The sequence below is a fragment of the Tachyglossus aculeatus genome, chromosome 13, assembly GCF_015852505.1.
Source record: "Tachyglossus aculeatus isolate mTacAcu1 chromosome 13, mTacAcu1.pri, whole genome shotgun sequence".
Taxonomy (NCBI): Eukaryota; Metazoa; Chordata; class Mammalia; order Monotremata; family Tachyglossidae; genus Tachyglossus; species Tachyglossus aculeatus.
Window position 1 is genome coordinate 2517172 of NC_052078.1, and position 18936 is coordinate 2536107.

At 55.0% G+C, this 18936-nt stretch overlaps 1 protein-coding gene across 1 annotated transcript in view; it reads left to right on the plus strand.

The window, feature by feature from the left end:
- Positions 1 to 16607, plus strand: part of NBEAL2 (neurobeachin like 2) — a 128856-nt gene extending 112249 nt beyond the window's left edge. The window contains 16 exon segments of the mRNA XM_038755708.1: positions 834 to 958; positions 1046 to 1186; positions 3509 to 3639; positions 3741 to 3850; positions 8495 to 8612; positions 8714 to 8811; positions 8881 to 8997; positions 11059 to 11148; positions 11244 to 11353; positions 11455 to 11642; positions 11747 to 11841; positions 13583 to 13699; positions 13801 to 13959; positions 14040 to 14188; positions 15804 to 15939; positions 16015 to 16607. Of these exon segments, the coding sequence (XP_038611636.1) occupies positions 834 to 958; positions 1046 to 1186; positions 3509 to 3639; positions 3741 to 3850; positions 8495 to 8612; positions 8714 to 8811; positions 8881 to 8997; positions 11059 to 11148; positions 11244 to 11353; positions 11455 to 11642; positions 11747 to 11841; positions 13583 to 13699; positions 13801 to 13959; positions 14040 to 14188; positions 15804 to 15939; positions 16015 to 16116 (1986 nt within the window). The 3' untranslated portion in view covers positions 16117 to 16607.
- The last annotated feature ends 2329 nt before the right edge of the window (positions 16608 to 18936 follow it).

Below are 18936 nucleotides of genomic sequence, written 5' to 3' on the forward strand. Positions count from 1 at the left end.
TTCATTCATTCAATCGTATTCATTCATTCATTCATCATCATCATCATCATCAGTCGTATTTATTGAGCGCTTATTATGTGTAGAGCACTGTACTAAGCTCTTGGGAAGTACAAGTTGGCAACATTATAGAGATGGTCCCTACCCAACAGTGGGCTCACAGTCTAGCAGGGGGAGACAGACAACAAAACAAAACATATTAACAAAATAAAATAAATGGAATAAATATGTACAAATGAAATAAATAAATAAATGGAGTAAAAATAATGATGATGGCATTTATTACGCGCTTATGTGCAAAGCACCGTTCTAAGCGCCAGGGAGGTTAGGAAGCATTGTGGCTCTGTGGAAACAGCACCGGCTTTGGAGTCAGGGGTCGCGTGTTCGAATCCCAGCTCTGCCAATTGTCAGCTGTGTGACTTTGGGCAAGTCACTTACTTCTCTGTGCCTCACAGTTCCCTCATCTGTCAAATGGGGATGAAGACTCTGAGCCCCCCGTGGGACAACCTGATCTCCTTGTAACCTCCCCAGTGCTCAGAACAGTGCTTTGCACGTAGTAAGCACTTAATAAATGCCATTATTATTATTATTATTATTATTATTATTATTACAAGGCGATCAGGTTGTCCCTCTTGGGGCTCCCAGCCTCCATCCCCACTTTCCAGATGAGGTCACTGAGGCCCAGAGAAGTGAAGTGACTTGCCCCAAAGTCACACAGCGGACAAGTGGCGGGGACGGGATAAGCGCTTAACGAATGCCGTCGTTATCATCATGACTGTGGTTATTATCGGTCCGGGCCGCCCCCCACTCAGCCCCCTCCCGCTTCGTCCCCTCAGTTTCCCTGGATCCTGCGGGACTATGTATCGGACACCCTGGACCTGAGCGACCCGTCCGTCTTCCGGGACCTGTCCAAGCCCATCGGGGTGGCCAACCCCCGACACCGGCAGCTCGTCCGCGAGAAGTGAGGCGGGCCGGGGGGCGGCGGGGACGGGGAGGGCGGCGGGGCCGGGGGTCCCCGCTTGACACCCCCCAACCCTGCCTCCCCCAGGTACGAGAGTTTCGAGGACCCCACGGGTGGCATCGACAAATTCCACTACGGCACCCATTATTCCAACGCCGCCGGAGTGATGCATTACCTGATCCGCACGGAGCCCTTCACCTCCCTGCACATCCAGCTGCAGAGCGGCCGGTACATAGCCCCCGGCCCCCATTCTGGGCCTTCCCCCTTCCCGCGAGGCCCGGCGGTCACTCAGGCGACCGCCACCCCGGAGTCGTGGGTCATCATCATCATCATCAATCGTATTTATCGAGCGCTTACTATGTGCAGAGCACTGTACTAAGCGCTTGGGAAGTACAGATTGGCAACATATAGAGACAGTCCCTACCCAACAGTGGGCTCACAGTCTAAAAGAGTCCAAGGGTCCAAGCGCTTAGTACGGTGCCCTGCATTCAGTCAATCAATCAATCAGCCAATCAGTTGTATTTATTGAGCGCTTACTGTGTGCAGAGCACTGGACTAAGCGACAAGTTGGCGACATGTAGGGACGGCCCCTACCCGACGGCGGGCTCGCAGGCTAGATTGCACGCTGAGAAGAATTCATTCGTTCACGCTGAGAAGCAGCGTGGCTCAGCGGAAAGAGCCCGGGCTTTGGAGTCCGAGGTCGTGGGTTCAAATCCCGGCTCCGCCAGTTGTCAGCTGGGTGACTTTGGGCCAGTCACTTCACTTCTCTGGGCCTCAGTTCCCTCATCTGGAAGATGGGGATGAAGACTGTGAGCCCCATATGGGACAACTTGATCACCTTGTATCCACCCCCAGCGCTTAGAACAGTGCTTTGCACATAGTAAGCGCTTAACAAATACCATTATTATTATTGTTATTATTATTATTATTATTCAAGAATTCACGCAGAGAAGAATTCATTCATTCACACTGAGAAGCAGCGTGGCTCAGCGGAAAGAGCCCGGGCTTTGGAGTCCGAGGTCGTGGGTTCAAATCCCGGCTCCGCCAGTTGTCAGCTGGGTGACTTTGGGCCAGTCACTTCACTTCTCTGGGCCTCAGTTCCCTCATCTGGAAAATGGGGTTTAAGACTGTGAGCCCCATATGGGACAACTTGATCACCTTGTATCCACCCCCAGCGCTTAGAACAGTGCTTTGCACATAGTAAGCGCTTAAATACCATTATTATTATTATTATTATTCAAGAATTCACGCAGAGAAGAATTCATTCATTCACACTGAGAAGCAGCGTGACTCAGTGGAAAGAGCCCGGGCTTTGGAGTCCGAGGTCGTAGGTTCAAATCCCGGCTCCACCAATTGTCAGCTGGGTGACTTTGGGCCAGTCACTCCACTTCTCTGGGCCTCAGTTCCCTCATCTGGAAAATGGGGTTTAAGACTGTAAGCCCCATATGGGGCAACTTGATCACCTTGTATCCACCCCCAGCGCTTAGAACAGTGCTTTGCACATAGTAAGCGCTTAACGAATACCATTATTATTATTATTATTATTATTGTTATTCAAAAATTCATGCTGAGAAGAATTCATTCATTCACACTGAGAAGCAGCGTGGCTCATTGGAAAGAGCCCGGGCTTTGGAGTCAGAAGTCATGGGTTCGAATCCGGGCTCCGCCACTTGTCAGCTGTGTGACCTTGGGCAAGCCACTTAACTTCTCTGTGCCTCAGTTCCCTCATCTGTCAAATGGGGATGAAGACGGTGAGCCCCACGGGGGACAACCTGATCACCTTGTATCCCCCCAGCGCTTAGAACGGTGCTTTGCACATAGTAAGCGCTTAATCAATCAATCAATCATATTTATTGAGCGCTTACTGTGTGCAGAGCACTGGACTAAGCGCTTGGGAAGTCCAAGTTGGCAACATCTAGAGACAGTCCCTACCCAACAGTGGGCTCACAGTCTAAAAAGGGGAGACAGAGAACAAAACCAAACATACTAACAAAATAAAATAAATAGAATAGATATGTACAAGTAAAATAAATAAATGAATAGAGTAATAAATCTGTACAAACATATATACATATATACAGGTGCTGTGGGGAAGGGAAGGAGGTAAGATGGGGGGGATGGAGAGGGGGTTATCATTATTATTATTATTATGAAAGCCGGTGCGGGGGTGGTCAGCAGCATGGCCCAGGCCTGGTCATCAGAGGTCGTGGGTTCTAATCCCGGCTCCTCCAAGTGTCTGCCGTGTGACCTTGGGCGAGTCACTTGGCTTCTCTGGGCCTCAGTTACCTCGCCTGTAAAATGGGGGTGAAGACTGGGAGCCCCACGGGGGACAACCTTATCATCATCAATCGTATTTATTGAGCGCTTACTGTGTGCAGAGCACTGTACTGAGCGCTGATATCGATATAAGCTTATATCTTATATCTACTCCAGCCCTTAGAACAGCGCTTGGCACAGCGTAAGTGCTTAACAGATAGCAAAAACGCGGAGGCCTCGGGGGCCGCCCGGTTCGGCCGGGAGGCTGCTGAGGCCTCCGTGCCCCCTCGCCAGCTTCGACTGCTCGGACCGCCAGTTCCACTCGGTGCCCGCCGCCTGGCAGGCCCGGATGGAGAGCCCGGCCGACGTCAAGGAGCTGATCCCCGAGTTCTTCTACTTCCCCGACTTCCTGGAGAACCAGAACGGTCAGCGGGGGCGAGGGGGGCCCGCGCCCCGGGGGGGTCCGGGGGGTGGGGGGCCGCCGGGCCCGGCCCACCGTGAGCCCGCCTCGCCCTCCGCCCCGCAGGTTTCGACCTGGGCAGCCTCCAGCTGACCAACGAGAAGGTGGGCGACGTGGTGCTGCCCCGCTGGGCCCGCTCGCGGGAGGACTTCATCCACAAACATCGGCGAGCCCTGGTCAGCGGGCCCGGGGGGGGGCATCAATCAATCAGTCGTATTTATTGAGCGCTTACTGTGTGCGGAGCACTGGGCTAAGCGCTTGGCAACATAGAGAGACGGTCCCTACCCAACAATCAATCAATCAATCAATCGTATTTATTGAGCGCTTACTATGTGCAGAGCACTGTACTAAGCGCTGGGGAAGTACAAATTGGCATCACATAGAGACAGTCCCTACCCAACAGCGGGCTCACAGTCGAAAAGAATAAGACTGTGGGGAAAAAAGGGGGAATAATAATAATAATAATAATAATGATGGCATAGACTGTGAGCCCGCTGTTGGGTGGGGACCGTCTCTATACGTTCATTCAATCGTATTTATTGCGTGCAGAGCACTGGGCTAAGCGCTTGGGAAGTCCAGGTCGGCAACATCTAGAGACGGGCCCTACCCAACAGCGGGCTCACAGTCTAGGAAGGGGAGATGGACACAAAATAAAACATGTGGACGTTTATTCCTTCAGTCATTCATTCAATTGTATTTATTGAGCGCTTACTGTGTGCGGAGCACTGGGCTAAGCGCTTGGGAAGTCCAAGTCGGCAACATCTAGAGACGGTCCCTACCCAACAGCGGGCTCACGGTCTAGAAGTTCATTCAATCGTATGTATTGAGCGGTTACTGTGTGCGGAGCAGTGGGCTAAGCGTTTGGGAAGTCCAAGTTGGCAACATCTAGAGACGGGCCCTACCCAACAGCGGGCTCACAGTCTAGAAGTTCATTCATTCATTCATTCAATTGTATTTATTGAGCGCTTACTGTGTGCAGAGCACTGGGCTAAGCGCTTGGGAAGTCCAAGTTGGCAACATCTAGAGACGGGCCCTACCCAACAGCGGGCTCACGGCCTAGAAGTTCATTCAATCGTATGTATTGAGCGCTCACTGTGTGCGGAGCACTGGGCTAAGTGCTTGGGAAGTCCAAGTTGGCAACATCTAGAGACAGGCCCTACCCAACAGCGGGCTCACGGTCTAGAAGTTCATTCATTCATTCAATCGTATGTATTGAGCGCTTACTGTGTGCAGAGCACTGGACTAAGCGCTTGGGAAGTCCAAGTTGGCAACATCAATCAATCAATCAATTGCATTTATTGAGCGCTTACTGTGTGCAGAGCACTGTACTAAGCGCTTGGGAAGTACAAGTTGGCAACATCTAGAGACGGTCCGTACCTTACAGTGGGCTCACAGTCTAGAAGGGGGAACAAAACCAAACATATTCACAAAATAAAATAAATAGAATAAATATGTAGAAGTTGACAAATTGTACTTCCCAAACGCTCAGTACAGTGCTCTGCACACAGTAAGCCCTCAATAAATACGACTGAATGAATAAATTAAGCGCTTACTATGTGCAAAACACCATTCAAAGCGCTGGGGAGGTCACAAGGTGATCAGGTTGTCCCACGTGGGGCTCACAGTCTTCATCCCCATTTTAGAGATGAGGGAACTGAGGCCCAGAGAAGTGAAGTGACTCGCCCAAAGTCACCCAGCTGACAGAATTCGAACCCGTGACCTCTGACTCCAAAGCCCGGGCTCTTTCCACTGAGCCACGCTGCTTCTCTAGGGGAAGGGCCCCGGTGAGGAATGGGGAGGGAAAGGGGGTCAGAGCAGGCCTTGGAAATAGGAGAAGCAGCGAGGCCTAGCAGGTAGATAATAATAATAATAATAATAATGGCATTTATTAAGCGCTTACTATGTGCAAAGCACTGTTCTAAGCGCTGGGGGGATACAAGGTGATCAGGTTGTCTCACGGGGGGGCTCACAGTCAACCCCCATTTTCCAGATGAGGTCACTGAGGCCCAGAGATGCGAAGTGACTTGCCGTAGGTCACCCAGCTGACAATTGGCGGGGTCGGGATTTGAACCCACGACCACTGACTCCAAAGCCCGGGCTCTTTCCACTGAGCCACGCCCGGGCCTGGGCGTCAAAAGGTCCCGGGTTCCATCCCGGCTCCGCCACGTCATCTGGCGTGTGACCTTGGACGAGTCACTTTGGCTTCCCCGTGCCTCGGTTCCCTCATCTGCAAAATGGGGAGAAGAGCGCGAGCCCCACGTGGGACAGGGACTACGTCCGACTCCGTTCAGTCGTATCTATCCCGGTGCTGAGCACTTAGTAAGCGCCCAACAAGAGCTTAGAGAAGCAGCGTGGCTCAGTGGAAAGAGCCCGGGCTTGGGAGTCAGAGGTCCTGGGTTCAAATCCCGGCTCCGCCACTTGTCAGCCGGGTGACTTTGGACAAATCGCTTCACTTCTCTGGGCCTCAGTTACCTCATCTGTACAATGGGGATGAAGACTGTGAGCCCCCCATGGGACAAGCGCTTAGTACAGTGCTCTGCACACAGTAAGCGCTCAATAATACGATTAATGAATGAATGACAGCCTGATCACCTTGTAACCCCCCCAGCGCTTAGAATGGTGCTTGACACATAGTAAGCGCTTAATAAATGCCATCAAAAAAACCCAACCAAGTACTATCATTATGAAATAATGATAGCCCCCCCCATCCAGCACTTAGAACAGTGCTTTGCCCATAGTAAGCGCTTAACAAATTGTCAGCTGGGTGACTTTGGGCAAGTCACTTCACTTCTCTGGGCCTCAGTGACCTCATCTGTAAAATGGGGACGAAGACCGTGATTTCCCCCATGTGGGACAACCTGATCACCTTGTAACCTCCCCAGCGCTTAGAACAGTGCTTGGCACATAGTAAGCGCTTAATAAATGCCATCAAAAAAAAAAGTACTATCGTTATGAAATAATAATAGCCCCCCATCCAGCGCTTAGAACAGTGCTTTGCCCATAGTAAGCGCTTAACAAATTGTCAGCTGGGTGACTTTGGGCAAGTCACTTCCCTTCTCTGGGCCTCAGTGACCTCATCTGTAGAATGGGGATGAAGACCGTGATTTCCCCCATGTGGGACAACCTGATCACCTTGTAACCTCCCCAGCGCTTAGAACAGTGCTTGGCACATAGTAAGCGCTTAGTAAATGCCATCAAAAAAAACCAACCAAGTGCTATCGTTATGAAATAATAATAGCCCCCCCCCATCCAGCGCTTAGAACAGTGCTTTGCACATAGTAAGCGCTTAACAAATTGTCAGCTGGGTGACTTTGGGCAAGTCACTTCCCTTCTCTGGGCCTCAGTGACCTCATCTGTAGAATGGGGATGAAGACCGTGATTTCCCCCATGTGGGACAACCTGATCACCTTGTAACCTCCCCAGCGCTTAGAACAGTGCTTGGCACATAGTAAGCGCTTAATAAATGCCATAAAAAACCCCAAGTACTATCGTTATGAAATAATAATAGCCCCCCCCCATCCAGCGCTTAGAACAGTGCTTTGAACATAGTAAGCGCTTAACAAATTGTCAGCTGGGTGACTTTGGGGAAGTCACTTCACTTCTCTGGGCCTCAGTGACCTCATCTGTCAAATGGGGATGAAGACCGTGATTTCCCCCATGTGGGACAATCTCATCACCTTGTAACCTCCCCAGTGCTTAGAACGGTGCTCAGCACATAGTAAGTGCTTAATAGATGCCATCATCATTATTATTATTATTATCTGTAAAATGGAGATGAAGACCGTGAGCCCCAATGTGGGCCAACCTGATCACCTGGTAACCTCCCCAGCGCTTAGAACGGCGCTCGGCACATAGTAAGCGCTTTATAAATGCCATCATCATTATTATTATTATCTGTAAAATGGAGATGAAGACCGTGAGCCCCCCGTGGGACAATCTCATCACCTTGTAACCTCCCCAGCGCTTAGAACGGCGCTCGGCACATAGTGAGCGCTTAATAAATGCCATCATGATTATTATTATTATCTGTAAAATGGAGATGAAGACCGTGAGCCCCGATGTGGGCCAACCCGATCACCTTGTAACCTCCCCAGCGCTTAGAACGGCGCTTGGCACATAGCGCTTAATAAATGCCATCATTATTGTTATTATTATCTGTAAAATGGAGATGAAGACCGTGAGCCCCGATGTGGGCCAACCTGATCACCTTGTAACCTCCCCAGTGCTTAGAACAGCGCTCGGCACATAGTGAGCGCTTAATAAATGCCGTCATTATTATTATTATTATCTGTAAAATGGAGATGAAGACCATGAGCCCCGATGTGGGCCAACCTGATCACCTTGTAACCTCCCCAGTGCTTAGAACAGTGCTCGGCACATAGTGAGCGCTTAATAAATGCCATTGTTATTATTATTATTATCTGTAAAATGGAGATGAAGACCGTGAGCCCTGATGTGGGCCAACCTCATTCATTCATTCATTCATTCAATCAATCGTATTTATTGAGCGCTTACTGTGTGCAGAGCACTGTACTAAGCGCTTGGGAAGTACAAGTTGGCAACGTTTAGAGACGGTCCCTACCCAACACCCCCCAGTGCTTAGAACGGTGCCCATAGTGAGCGCTTAATAGATGCCGCCGTTATTATTAATTATGATGATTATTGGCCCATAGTGAGCGCTTAGTAGATGCCACCATTATTATTCATTCTGATTATTAGCTTGTACTTCCCAAGCGCTTAGTCCAGTGCTCTGAGCACGGTAAGCGCTCAGTAAATACGATCGATGACGGTGATTATGATCCCACCCCGCCCCGGCGCAGGAGTCGGAGCACGTGTCCGCCCACCTGCACGAGTGGATCGACCTGATCTTCGGCTACAAGCAGCGCGGGCCGGCCGCCGTGGACGCCCTCAACGTGTTCTACTACTGCACCTACGAGGGTGAGGGCGGGCCGGGGCCCGGCACCCCCTGGGCGCCCACGGGGGAAGGGGGGGCTACCGCACGCGCCCCACCCGTGCCCGCCCGTGCCCGCCTCCCGTAGGGGCCGTGGACCTGGACGCGGTGGCCGACGAGACGGAGCGGAAGGCGTTGGAGGGCATCATCAGCAACTTCGGGCAGACGCCCTGCCAGCTGCTGAAGGTGAGGGGGGTCCGAGGGGCGGGGGGGTCGGTGCCCGGGGGTCCCCCTGACCCCGCCGTGTGCCCCCAGGAGCCCCACCCGCCGCGGCTGTCGGCGGAGGATGCCGCCCAGCGCTTGGCACGGTCGGATGCCCACTCGCCCAACATCTTCCGGGACCTGGGCCAACTCAAGGCCTTCTTCGTGGAGGTGATGGGCAGACCCACCCCCAGCCTTCGCCACCCTTGTGCCCTGCGATCTCCCACCCCCCAATTCGCCGCTCCCGGGGTGTCCTCCCGGCTTTCCCCCCCGGCTTGCTCCGGCCTAGTTGGGCCTCGCCGCTCCTTGCCCGTCTGTGGGTTTGTGTTAACTCGGTGTGCGTCCTTTCTCCCCAGCAGACAGCCCCTTGAGGCCAATCACCATGGCACTGTGTATGTGTGTGTGTTTCCATTAAGTCTTGTGTGTGTGTGTGTGTTGTGCTTGTGGGGGTGTGTGTTTCGTTTGTGGGTGGGTGGGGGTGTTTCATTTGTGTGGGTGCACGTGGTTCATTTCTGTGCGTTTCCTTTGTAAGTCTTTTGTGTCTGTGTGTTTTGTTTATGGGTGTGTGTGTTTCATTTGTTTGTGTGTGTGTGTGTATGTGTGTTTCATTTGTGTGTGTGTGTTTTGTTTATGGGTGTGTGTGTGTTTCATTTGTGTGTGTGTGTGTGTGTATGTGTGTTTCATTTGTGTGTGTGTGTTTTGTTTATGGGTGTGTGTGTGTTTCGTTTGTGTGTGTGCGCGTGTTTCCTAGCGCTTAGTACAGTGCTCTGCACACAGTAAGCGCTCAATAAATACGATTGATGATGCTGCTGATGAGTCTTTATGTATGTGTGTGTTTTGTGTGTGTGTGTGTCCTCTCTACCTGGCAGACTGACAGCCTCTTGAGGGCAGGCACCGTGTCACTCGTGTGTGTGTGTGTGTGTGTTTCCATTGTCTTTTGGGTGTGTGTTTTGTTTCTGGGTGGGTGTGTGTGTGTGTTTCATTTGTGTGTGTGTGTTTCCATTAAGTCTTTTGTGTGTGTGTTTTGTTTATGGGGGTGTGTGTGTGTGTTTCATTTGTGTGTGTGCATGTTTCCTAGCGCTTAGTACAGTGCTCTGCACACAGTAAGCGCTCAATAAATACGATTGATGATGATGATGATGAGTCTTTATGTATGTGTGCGTTTTGTGTGTGTGTGTCCTCTCTACCTGGCAGACTGACAGCCTCTTGAGGGCAGGCACCATGTCACTCGTGTGTGTGTGTGTGTGTGTGTGTGTGTTTCCATTGTCTTTTGGGTGTGTGTTTTGTTTCTGGGTGTGTGTGTTTCATTTGTGTGTGTGTGTGTGTGTGTGTTTCATTTGTGTGTGTGTGTTTCCATTAAGTCTTTTGTGTGTGTGTTTTGTTTATGGGTGTGTGTGTGTGTGTTTCATTTGTGTGTGTGCATGTTTCCTAGCGCTTAGTACAGTGCTCTGCACACAGCGCTCAATAAATACGATTGATGATGATGATGAGTCTTTATGTATGTGTGTGTTTTGTGTGTGTGTGTCCTCTCTACCTGGCAGACTGACAGCCTCTTGAGGGCAGGCACCATGTCACTCGTGTGTGTGTGTGTGTGTGTGTGTGTGTGTGTGTGTGTTTCCATTGTCTTTTGGGTGTGTGTTTTGTTTCTGGGTGTGTGTGTGTGTGTGTGTGTTTCATTTGTGTGTGTGTGTTTCCATTAAATCTTTTGTGTGTGTGTGTTTTGTTTATGGGGGTGTGTGTGTGTGTTTCATTTGTGTGTGTGCATGTTTCCTAGCACTTAGTACAGTGCTCTGCACACAGTAAGCGCTCAATAAATACGATTGATGATGATGATGATGAGTCTTTGTGTATGTGTGCGTTTTGTGTGTGTGTGTCCTCTCTACCTGGCAGACTGACAGCCTCTTGAGGGCAGGCACCATGTCACTCGTGTGTGTGTGTGTGTTTCCATTGCCTTTTGGGTGTGTGTTTTGTGTGTGGGTGTGTGTGTGTCATTTATGTGTGTTTCCTTATTAAGTCTTTTGTGTGTGTGTGTGTGTGCCCCTCTCTACCCGGGAGACCGACAGCCTCTTGAGGGCAGGCACCATGTCACTGTGTGTGTGTGTGTGTGTGTGTGTGTGTATGTGCGTGTGTCCCCCCCATCAGCCTGGCCGCCCCACGGCGGGCCCCAGGATGTGGGGGAGGGCCGGGGGTCCCGGGGGGAGCCTGAGCATCACGCGGCCCCCCGCCCCGCAGGGCATCAGCGACGGCGTGCCCCTGGCACAGGCCGTGGTGCCCCACCGCCAGGCCCACTCCTTCATCACCCAAGGCTCCCCGGACCTGCTGGTCAGTTGGAGTTGGGGGGCGTGGAGGGGGCGGTTGGGGGGGACCCCCGGGGACCCCCGGCCCGCCGCTCAGCGCCCCCGCCGCCCCCTCCCCAGGTGACCGTGAGCGCCAACGGGCTGCTGGGCACCCACAGCTGGCTTCCCTACGACCGCACCATCTCCAACTACTTCACCTTCGGCAAGGACCCCACCGTGGGCAGCGCCAGGTAGGGGCCGGGCCCCCACGGGGGCCGGAGGGGGGCCGGGGGGGGGGCGCCTGGCATCCGGACTGGCATCGAGCGGCGCCCGCCTCCGGCCCCTCGTGCAGGACGCAGCGCGTGCTGAGCGGGCCCTGGGCGGCGGCGGCGGCGGCGGCGGCGGGCGGCCTGAGCGGGAAGGCCCTGGCCGTGGCCCCCGACGGCAAGCTGCTCTTCAGCGGGGGCCACTGGGACTGCAGCCTGCGCGTCACCGCCCTGCCCCGCGGAAAGCTGCTCTGCCAGCTCACCCGGCACTTTGGTAAGGAACGGGGCGAGGGCAGGACGGGCAGGACGGGCAAGGCCGGCCCGGGGGAACCCCGCTCATCCGTCCGGCCGTCCGTCCGTCCGTCGGTCCTTCCCCAGACGTGGTGACCTGCCTGGCGCTGGATCTCTGTGGCATCTACCTGATCTCGGGCTCCCGGGACACCACCTGCCTGGTGTGGCAGGTTCTGCAGCAGGTGGGCACCGCGACGCGCCACAGGCAGGATGGGGACCCCGGGCTGGACTCGCTCTCCCCCTTCTGCCTCTTCTGCCCCCTCTTCCTCTTCCCACTTCCGCTCCTCTTCCCCATCTCCCCTCTCCCCACTTCTGCCCCCCTTTCTCCCTCTTCCCCTTCTGCCCCTCTCCCTCTTCTGTTTCTCTTCCCCTTCTGCCCCTCTCCCCCTTTTCTCCCTCTCCCCCTTCTTTCCCCCTTCTATTTCTCCCCCTCCCTTCCTTCTCTCCCTCTCCCCTTCTCTCCCTCTCTCCCTTCTCTCCCTCTCCTCCTCCTCTCCCCCTCTCCTCCTTTTCTCCTCTCCTCCTTCCCTCTCCCCCTTCTCTCCTTCTCCCCTTCTCTCCCTCTCCTCCTTTTCTCCTCTCCTTCTCCTCCTTCTCTCCCTCTCCTCCTTTTCTCCTCTCCTCCTTCTCTCCCTCTCTCCCCCTTTTCTCCTTCTCCCCCCTCCCCTTCTCTCCCTCTTCTCTCCCTCTCCCCATTCCCTCCTTCTCCCCCCTCTGCCCTCTCCCCCTTCTCTCCCTCTTCCCCTTCTCTCCCTCTCCCCATTCCCTCCTTCTCCCCCCTCTGCCCTCTCCCCCTTTTCTCCCTCTCCCCCTTTTCTCCCTCTTCCCCTTCTCTCCCTCTCCCCCTTTTCTCCCTCCCCTTCTTCTCTCCCTCTCCTCCTTCTCTCCCTCTCCCCCTTCTGCATCTCTCCCCCTTCTGCCCCTCCCCCTTTTCTCCCTCTCCCCCTTTTCTCCCTCTTCACCTTCTGCCCCTCTGCCCCTTTTCTTCTTCTCCCACTTCTATTTCTTTACCTCTCCCCCTTCTCTCCCTCTCTCTCTTTGCTCCCTCCCCTCCTCTCCCTCCCCTCCTTCTCTCCCCCTTCTCTCCCTCGCTCCCTTTTCTCCCTCTCCTCCCTCTCTCCCTCTCCTCCTTCTCTCCCTCTCCCCCTTCTCTCCCTCTCCCCTTCTCTCCCTCTCCTCCTTCTCTCCCTCCTCCTTCTCTCCCTCTCCCCTTCTCTCCCTCTTCCCCTTCTCTCCCTCTTCCCCTTCTCTCCCTCTCCCCCTCCCCCTTCTCTCCCTCTTCCCCTTCTCTCCATCTCCCCCTTCTCTCCTTCTACCCCCTCTGCCCTCTCCTCTTTCTCTCCCTCTCCCCCTTCTCTCCCTCTTCCCCTTCTCTCCCTCTCCCCCTTCTCTCCCTCTCCTCCTTCTCCCCCTCTCCCCCTTCTCCCCCTCTCCCCCTTCTCTCCCTCTCCCCCTTCTCTCCCTCTCCTCCTTCTCTCCCTCTTCCCCTTCTCTCCCTCTCCCCATTCCCTCCTTCTCCCCCCTCTGTCCTCTCCCTCTTTTCTCCCTCTCCCCCTTCTCCCCCTCTCCCCCTTCTCCCCCTTCTCCCCCTCTCCCCCTTCTCCCCCTCTCCCCCTTCTCCCCCTCTCCCCCTCTCTCTCCCTCTCCTCCTTCTCTCCCTCTCCCCCTTCTGCCCCTCTCCCTGGTCTGCCTCTCTCCCCCTTCTCCTCCTCTCCCCCCTCCCACTCCCGTCCCAGCGTGTGTGGCAGTGTGCTTGTGTGTTTGCGTGTGGGGTGTCTCAGTGCGTCCCGCTGCTGGAGGGCCAATCCCGGGACCCCGGCAGAGCAGGGTGGGGGGCTCAGCTCCCTCTGTGGCCCCGGCTGGGCGCCCCCTGCCCCCCGCGGCCCCCTCTCAGGCCCCCGCGACGGGTCCATGTGTCCGCAGGGAGGGCTGTCCGTGGGCCTGGCCCCCAGGCCCGTGCAGGTCCTCTACGGCCACGTGGCCGCCGTGTCCTGCGTGGCCATCAGCACCGAGCTGGACATGGCCGTGTCGGGCTCCGAGGTAAGCGGCCGGGGATGGGGAGGGGGCGCCGGGGGTGGGAGACGGAGGACGGACGGACGGGGCGGCTGACCCCTTTTTCTCCCCCTGCCCGGCCCCACCAGGACGGAGTGGTGATCCTGCACACGGTGCGGAGGGGTCAGTTCGTGGCTTCCCTGAAGCCCCCCGGGGGCGCGGTGCCCGGGCCCGTGGGACTCCTGGCCGTGGGGCTCGAGGGCCAGATCGTCGTCCAGAGCTCGGCCCGGGAGCGGCCCGGAGCCCAGGTAGGGACCGGCGGGGGACATCGGCGGGGTGGGGGCGCGGGGCGGTGCCTGGCACGGCTCCATCGGTCCGTCCCTCCCAGGAGAGCTGCTCCCTGCACCTCTACTCGGTGAACGGGCGGCTACTGGAGTCGCGGCCCCTGGAAGAGCGGCCCACCGCCCTCCTGCTGGCTGACGCCTTCGTGCTCCTGGGCACTGCCCAGTGCGCCCTGCACATCCTGCACCTCCACAGGTACCCGCCTCCCTCGGGCCCTGGGGTCCTGCCCATCCCTCTGCCCCCAGCCCTGCCCTGTCTCGCCCCAAGACCCTCCAGGGATCGCCCACCCATCACCTGGCCGCTCTCCTACGCCAACCCACTTGGCTCCTCTGATGCCAACCTGCGCCCTGGGGCCCCATCCCGTCCGTCAAGTCGGCAACATCTAGAGCCGGTCCCTACCCAACAACGGGCTCACAATCTAGAAGGGGGAGACAGACAGCAATACAAAACATGTGGACGGGTGTCAGGTCATCAGAATAAATAAAAATAAAGCTAGATTCATTCATTCAATCGTATTTATTGAGCGCTCCCTGTGTGCAGAGCACTGGACTAAGCGCTTGGGAAGTCCAAGTCGGCAACATCTAGAGACGGTCCCTACCCAACAACGGGCTCACAGTCTGGAAGGGGGAGACAGACATAATACAAAATATGTGGACAGGTGCCGGGTCATCAGAATAAATAAAAATAAAGCTAGATTAATTAATTCATTCATTCAATCGTATTTATTGAGCGCTTACGGTGCGCAGAGCACTGGACTAAGCGCTTGGGAAGTTCAAGTCGGCAACATCTAGAGACGGTCCCTACCCAACAACAGGCTCACAGTCTGGAAGGGGGAGACAGACAATAATACAAAACATGTGGACGGGTGTCGGGTCATCAGAATAAATAAAAATAAAGCTAGATTAATTAATTCATTCATTCAATCGTATTTATTGAGCGCTCTCTGTGTGCAGAGCACTGGACTAAGCACTTGGGAAGTTCAAGTCGGCAACATCTAGAGACGGTCCCTACCCGACAACGGGCTCACGGTCTAGAAGGGGGACACAGACAACAATACAAAACGTGGACGGGTGTCAGGTCATCAGAAGAAATAAAAATAAAGCTAGATGCACATTATTAACAAAATAAATAGAATGGTAAATATGTTCAAGTAAAATAGAGTAATAAATCTGTACAAATATGTCTCCACCTCTAGCCTGCTGAGAACGCGTCCCTTCTAGACTGTGAGCCCACTGTTGGGTAGGGACCATCTCTAGATGTTGCCAACTTGGACTTCCCAAGCGCTTAGTCCAGCGCTCCGCACACAGTAAGCGCTCCATAAATACAATTGATTGAATGATTGAACTTCCAGACTGTGAGCCCACTGTTGGGTAGGGACCGTCTCTAGATGTTGCCAACTGGGACTTCCCAAGCGCTTAGTCCAGCGCTCTGCACACAGTAAGCACTCCATAAATACGATTGATTGAATGATTGAACTTCCAGACTGTGAGCCCGCTGTTGGGTAGGGACCGTCTCTAGATGTTGCCAACTTGTACTTCCCAAGCGCTTAGTCCAGCGCTCTGCACACAGTAAGCGCTCAATCAGTACGATTCAGTGAATGAATGAATGAACAAAATAATCAATCGTATTGATTGAGCGCTTACTGTGTGCAGAGCGCTTGGGAAGTCCAAGTTGGCAACATCTAGAGACGGTCCCTACCCAACAGCGGGCTCACAGGCTTTCACTGTCCTAAGCGCTCAGTCCGGGGCTCCGCACGCAGTGAGCGCCCCGTAAATACGCCCTTTCTGACCTCCCTCCCTCCCTCCCGCAGCTTGGACGCCGCGGTGCCACCTCTGCCCATGAAGGTGCCCGTCCGCAGCGTGGCCATCACCAAGGAACACAGCCACGTGCTGGTGGGCCTGGAGGACGGGAAGCTCATCGTCGTGGGCGCCGGGCAGCCTGCGGAGGTCAGCCGTGGCCCGGCCTGGGGGTGGGTCGGTGCCCCCCGGGGACGCCCCCTGACCCCTCTCGTCCTTCCTCAGGTCCGCTCGGGCCAGTTTGCCAGGCGGTTGTGGCGGTCCACCCGCCGCATCTCCCAGGTGTCCTCGGGAGAGACCGAATACAACCCTCCGGAGCCCAAGTGAGCGCCCGCCTCGCCGGACTCGGCCTTCCCGCCCTGCCCCCTCGGGCCTAGCTCCTCCTCCGCTCCTGGGGACCCCTGCTCTGCCCTGTGCCCCCCGAAAGGGGACCTTGTGGGCGGCCTGCCGTGTCTGGGGGACGAGGTGGCCCGTGGCCACTAGTTGACCGCCCCCAACCCCCAGTATAGGCCGCGGGTCAAGCTGGTCCTCAGACGGGGCGGAAGATGCCAGCCCGTAGGACCCCCAGGCCGGAGCGGAGGGGCCTGGGGAAGGGGGTCTTGAGTATCCAGGGTATCCGGGACCCCTCCCCAACCCCCTGTGCAATATTGGCCCCCGACCTACTGTATGGACTCCCCCGGAGGTATAAATATATAAATAGCTGTACAGGCAGACCAGGAGATCCAGCGGGCAGAGGCATCTCCCCCTCGGTGTGGCACTGGCGCCTTGCCCGCCTGCTCAGGGATTGGTGGGGGCGGGCGATGCCCCCTCGCAGGGATTTTGGGGGGTGGGGTCGCTGGGTTTGGGGGTGGGGACGCTGGGGGGGGTCCCCTCACGCCGCCCGCCCCGCCGCCGACCTCCCCTCTCTCCTAGGCCCGTGCCCACCGGGCAGCGGGTGCCGCATTTTGCACAGCCTGGGAGTTGGGGAGGTTGGGGGGCGACGGGGCCAGGCTTCCCCCTGCCAGGGGCGGGGGGTCCGAACGTTTTTCTTCCAAAGCACAAAGGGGGGTAGCACTGTGGCCTTAACCCAGAAATGGTGCTGAATTGGCCCCCACTTCCCCCCCGGCCCTCCCCCAATAAACCCACCGTGTTTTCCTACCTGCCATGTCTGCCTCTCTGTGCTCGGGATGCCCCCCGCCCAACTGCGCGGTGCCCAGGCCTGCCCCCTGGTCTGCCCCTACCACCCCCCCAGATAATAATGATGGCATTTATGTGAGCCCACTGTTGGGTAGGGACTGTCTCTATATGTTGCCAATTTGTACTTCCCAAGCACTTAGTACAGTGCTCTGCACATAGTAAGCACTCAATAAATATGATTGATGATGATGATGATGATTTATGAAGCGCTTACTAGTCATTCATTCCGTCATTCGATCGTATTTATTGAGCGCTTACTGTGTGCAGAGCACTGGACTGAGCGCTTGGGAAGTCCAAGTTGGCAACATCTAGAGACGGTCCCGACCCAACAGCGGGCTCACAGTCTAGAAGGGGGAGACGGAGAACGAAACAAAACATATTAACAAAATAAGATAAATAAATAAAATGTGCCAAGCACCGTGCTAAGCGCCGGGGAGGTTCCAAGGTGATGAGGTTGTCCCACGGGGGGCTCACGGTCTTCATCCCCATTTGACAGATGAGGGAACTGAGGCCCAGAGAAGTGAAGTGACTCGCCCAAAGTCACCCAGCTGACAATTGGCGGGGCCAGGATTTGAACCCACGACCTCTGACTCCCAAGCCCGGGCTCTTTCCACTGAGCCACACTCAAAAACCATCATCATCATCACCTTGTAACCTCCCCAGCACTTAGAACGGTGCTTTGCACATAGTAAGCACTTAATAAATGCCATCATTATTATTATTATTATTGTTATTATTATTATTATTATAAGAGAAGGAAGGCCCCATTTGGAGATGTGTGGTTCCAGGGGGCTCCAAAATACTTTTAAGGCCATCATCCCTTGGCCCCCTCTTCCCTCACCTGGCCTCTCTCCTGTGCCAACCCAGCCTGCACGCTCTGCTTCTCTAATAATAAAAAATAATGCTGATGGCCTACATTAAGCACTTACTATGTGCAAAGCACTGTTCTAAGCGCCGGGGCGGTTACAAGGTGATCAGGTTGTCCTACGGGGGGCTCACGGTCTTCATCCCCATTTTACAGATGAGGGAACTGAGGCCCAGAGAAGTGACTTGCCCAAAGTCACCCAGCTGACAATTGGCGGAGTCGGAATTCGAACCCAGGACCTCGGACTCCAAAGCCCGGGCTCTTTCCACTGAGCTACGCTGCTTCTCTAATGCCAACTTGCTCCCTGGGCTTCCGGCTCGCCTATCTCGCCGCCAACCCCTCGCCCCCGTCCTTCTTCTGGCCTGGAATGCCAGAGAAGCAGCGTGGCTCCGTGGAAAGGAGCCCGGGCTTTGGAGTCCGAGGTCACGGGTTCAAATCCCGGCTCCTCCAATTGTTAGCTGGGTGACTTGGGGCAAGTCACTTCACTTCTCTGTGCCCCAGTTCCCTCATCTGGAAAATGGGGATGAAGACTGTGAGCCCCCCGTGGGCCAACCTGATCACCTTGTAACCTCCCCAGCGCTTAGAACGGTGCTTTGCACATAGTAAGCACTTAATAAATGCCATTATTATTATTATTATTAATGCCCTCCCTCCCCATTTCCGACCCACGGTGACTCTCCCGCCCTTCAAATTCTTCTGGAAGGCCCATCTCCTCCTCCAGGAGGCCTTCCCTGACTGCGCCCGCCTCTCCCCTTCTCCCGCTCCCATCCGACTCACTCCCTTTCTTCACCCCCGGCCCCAAACCCCTTCGCACCATAGCTCCCATTTTATTTACTTAGATTCACGTCTATCAAAGGACAACCTGATCACCTTGTATCCCCCCCAGCGCTTAGAACGGTGCTTCGCACATAGTAAGCGCTTAACAAATGTCATCATTATTATTATTATTATTATTATTATTATTGTCAGCTGTGTGACTTTGGGCCAGTCACTTCACTTCTCTGGGCCTCAGTTCCCTCATCTGTCAAATGGAGATGAAGACCGTGAGCCCCATGGGGGACAACCTGATCCCCTTGTATCCCCCCCAGCGCTTGGAACGGTGCTTC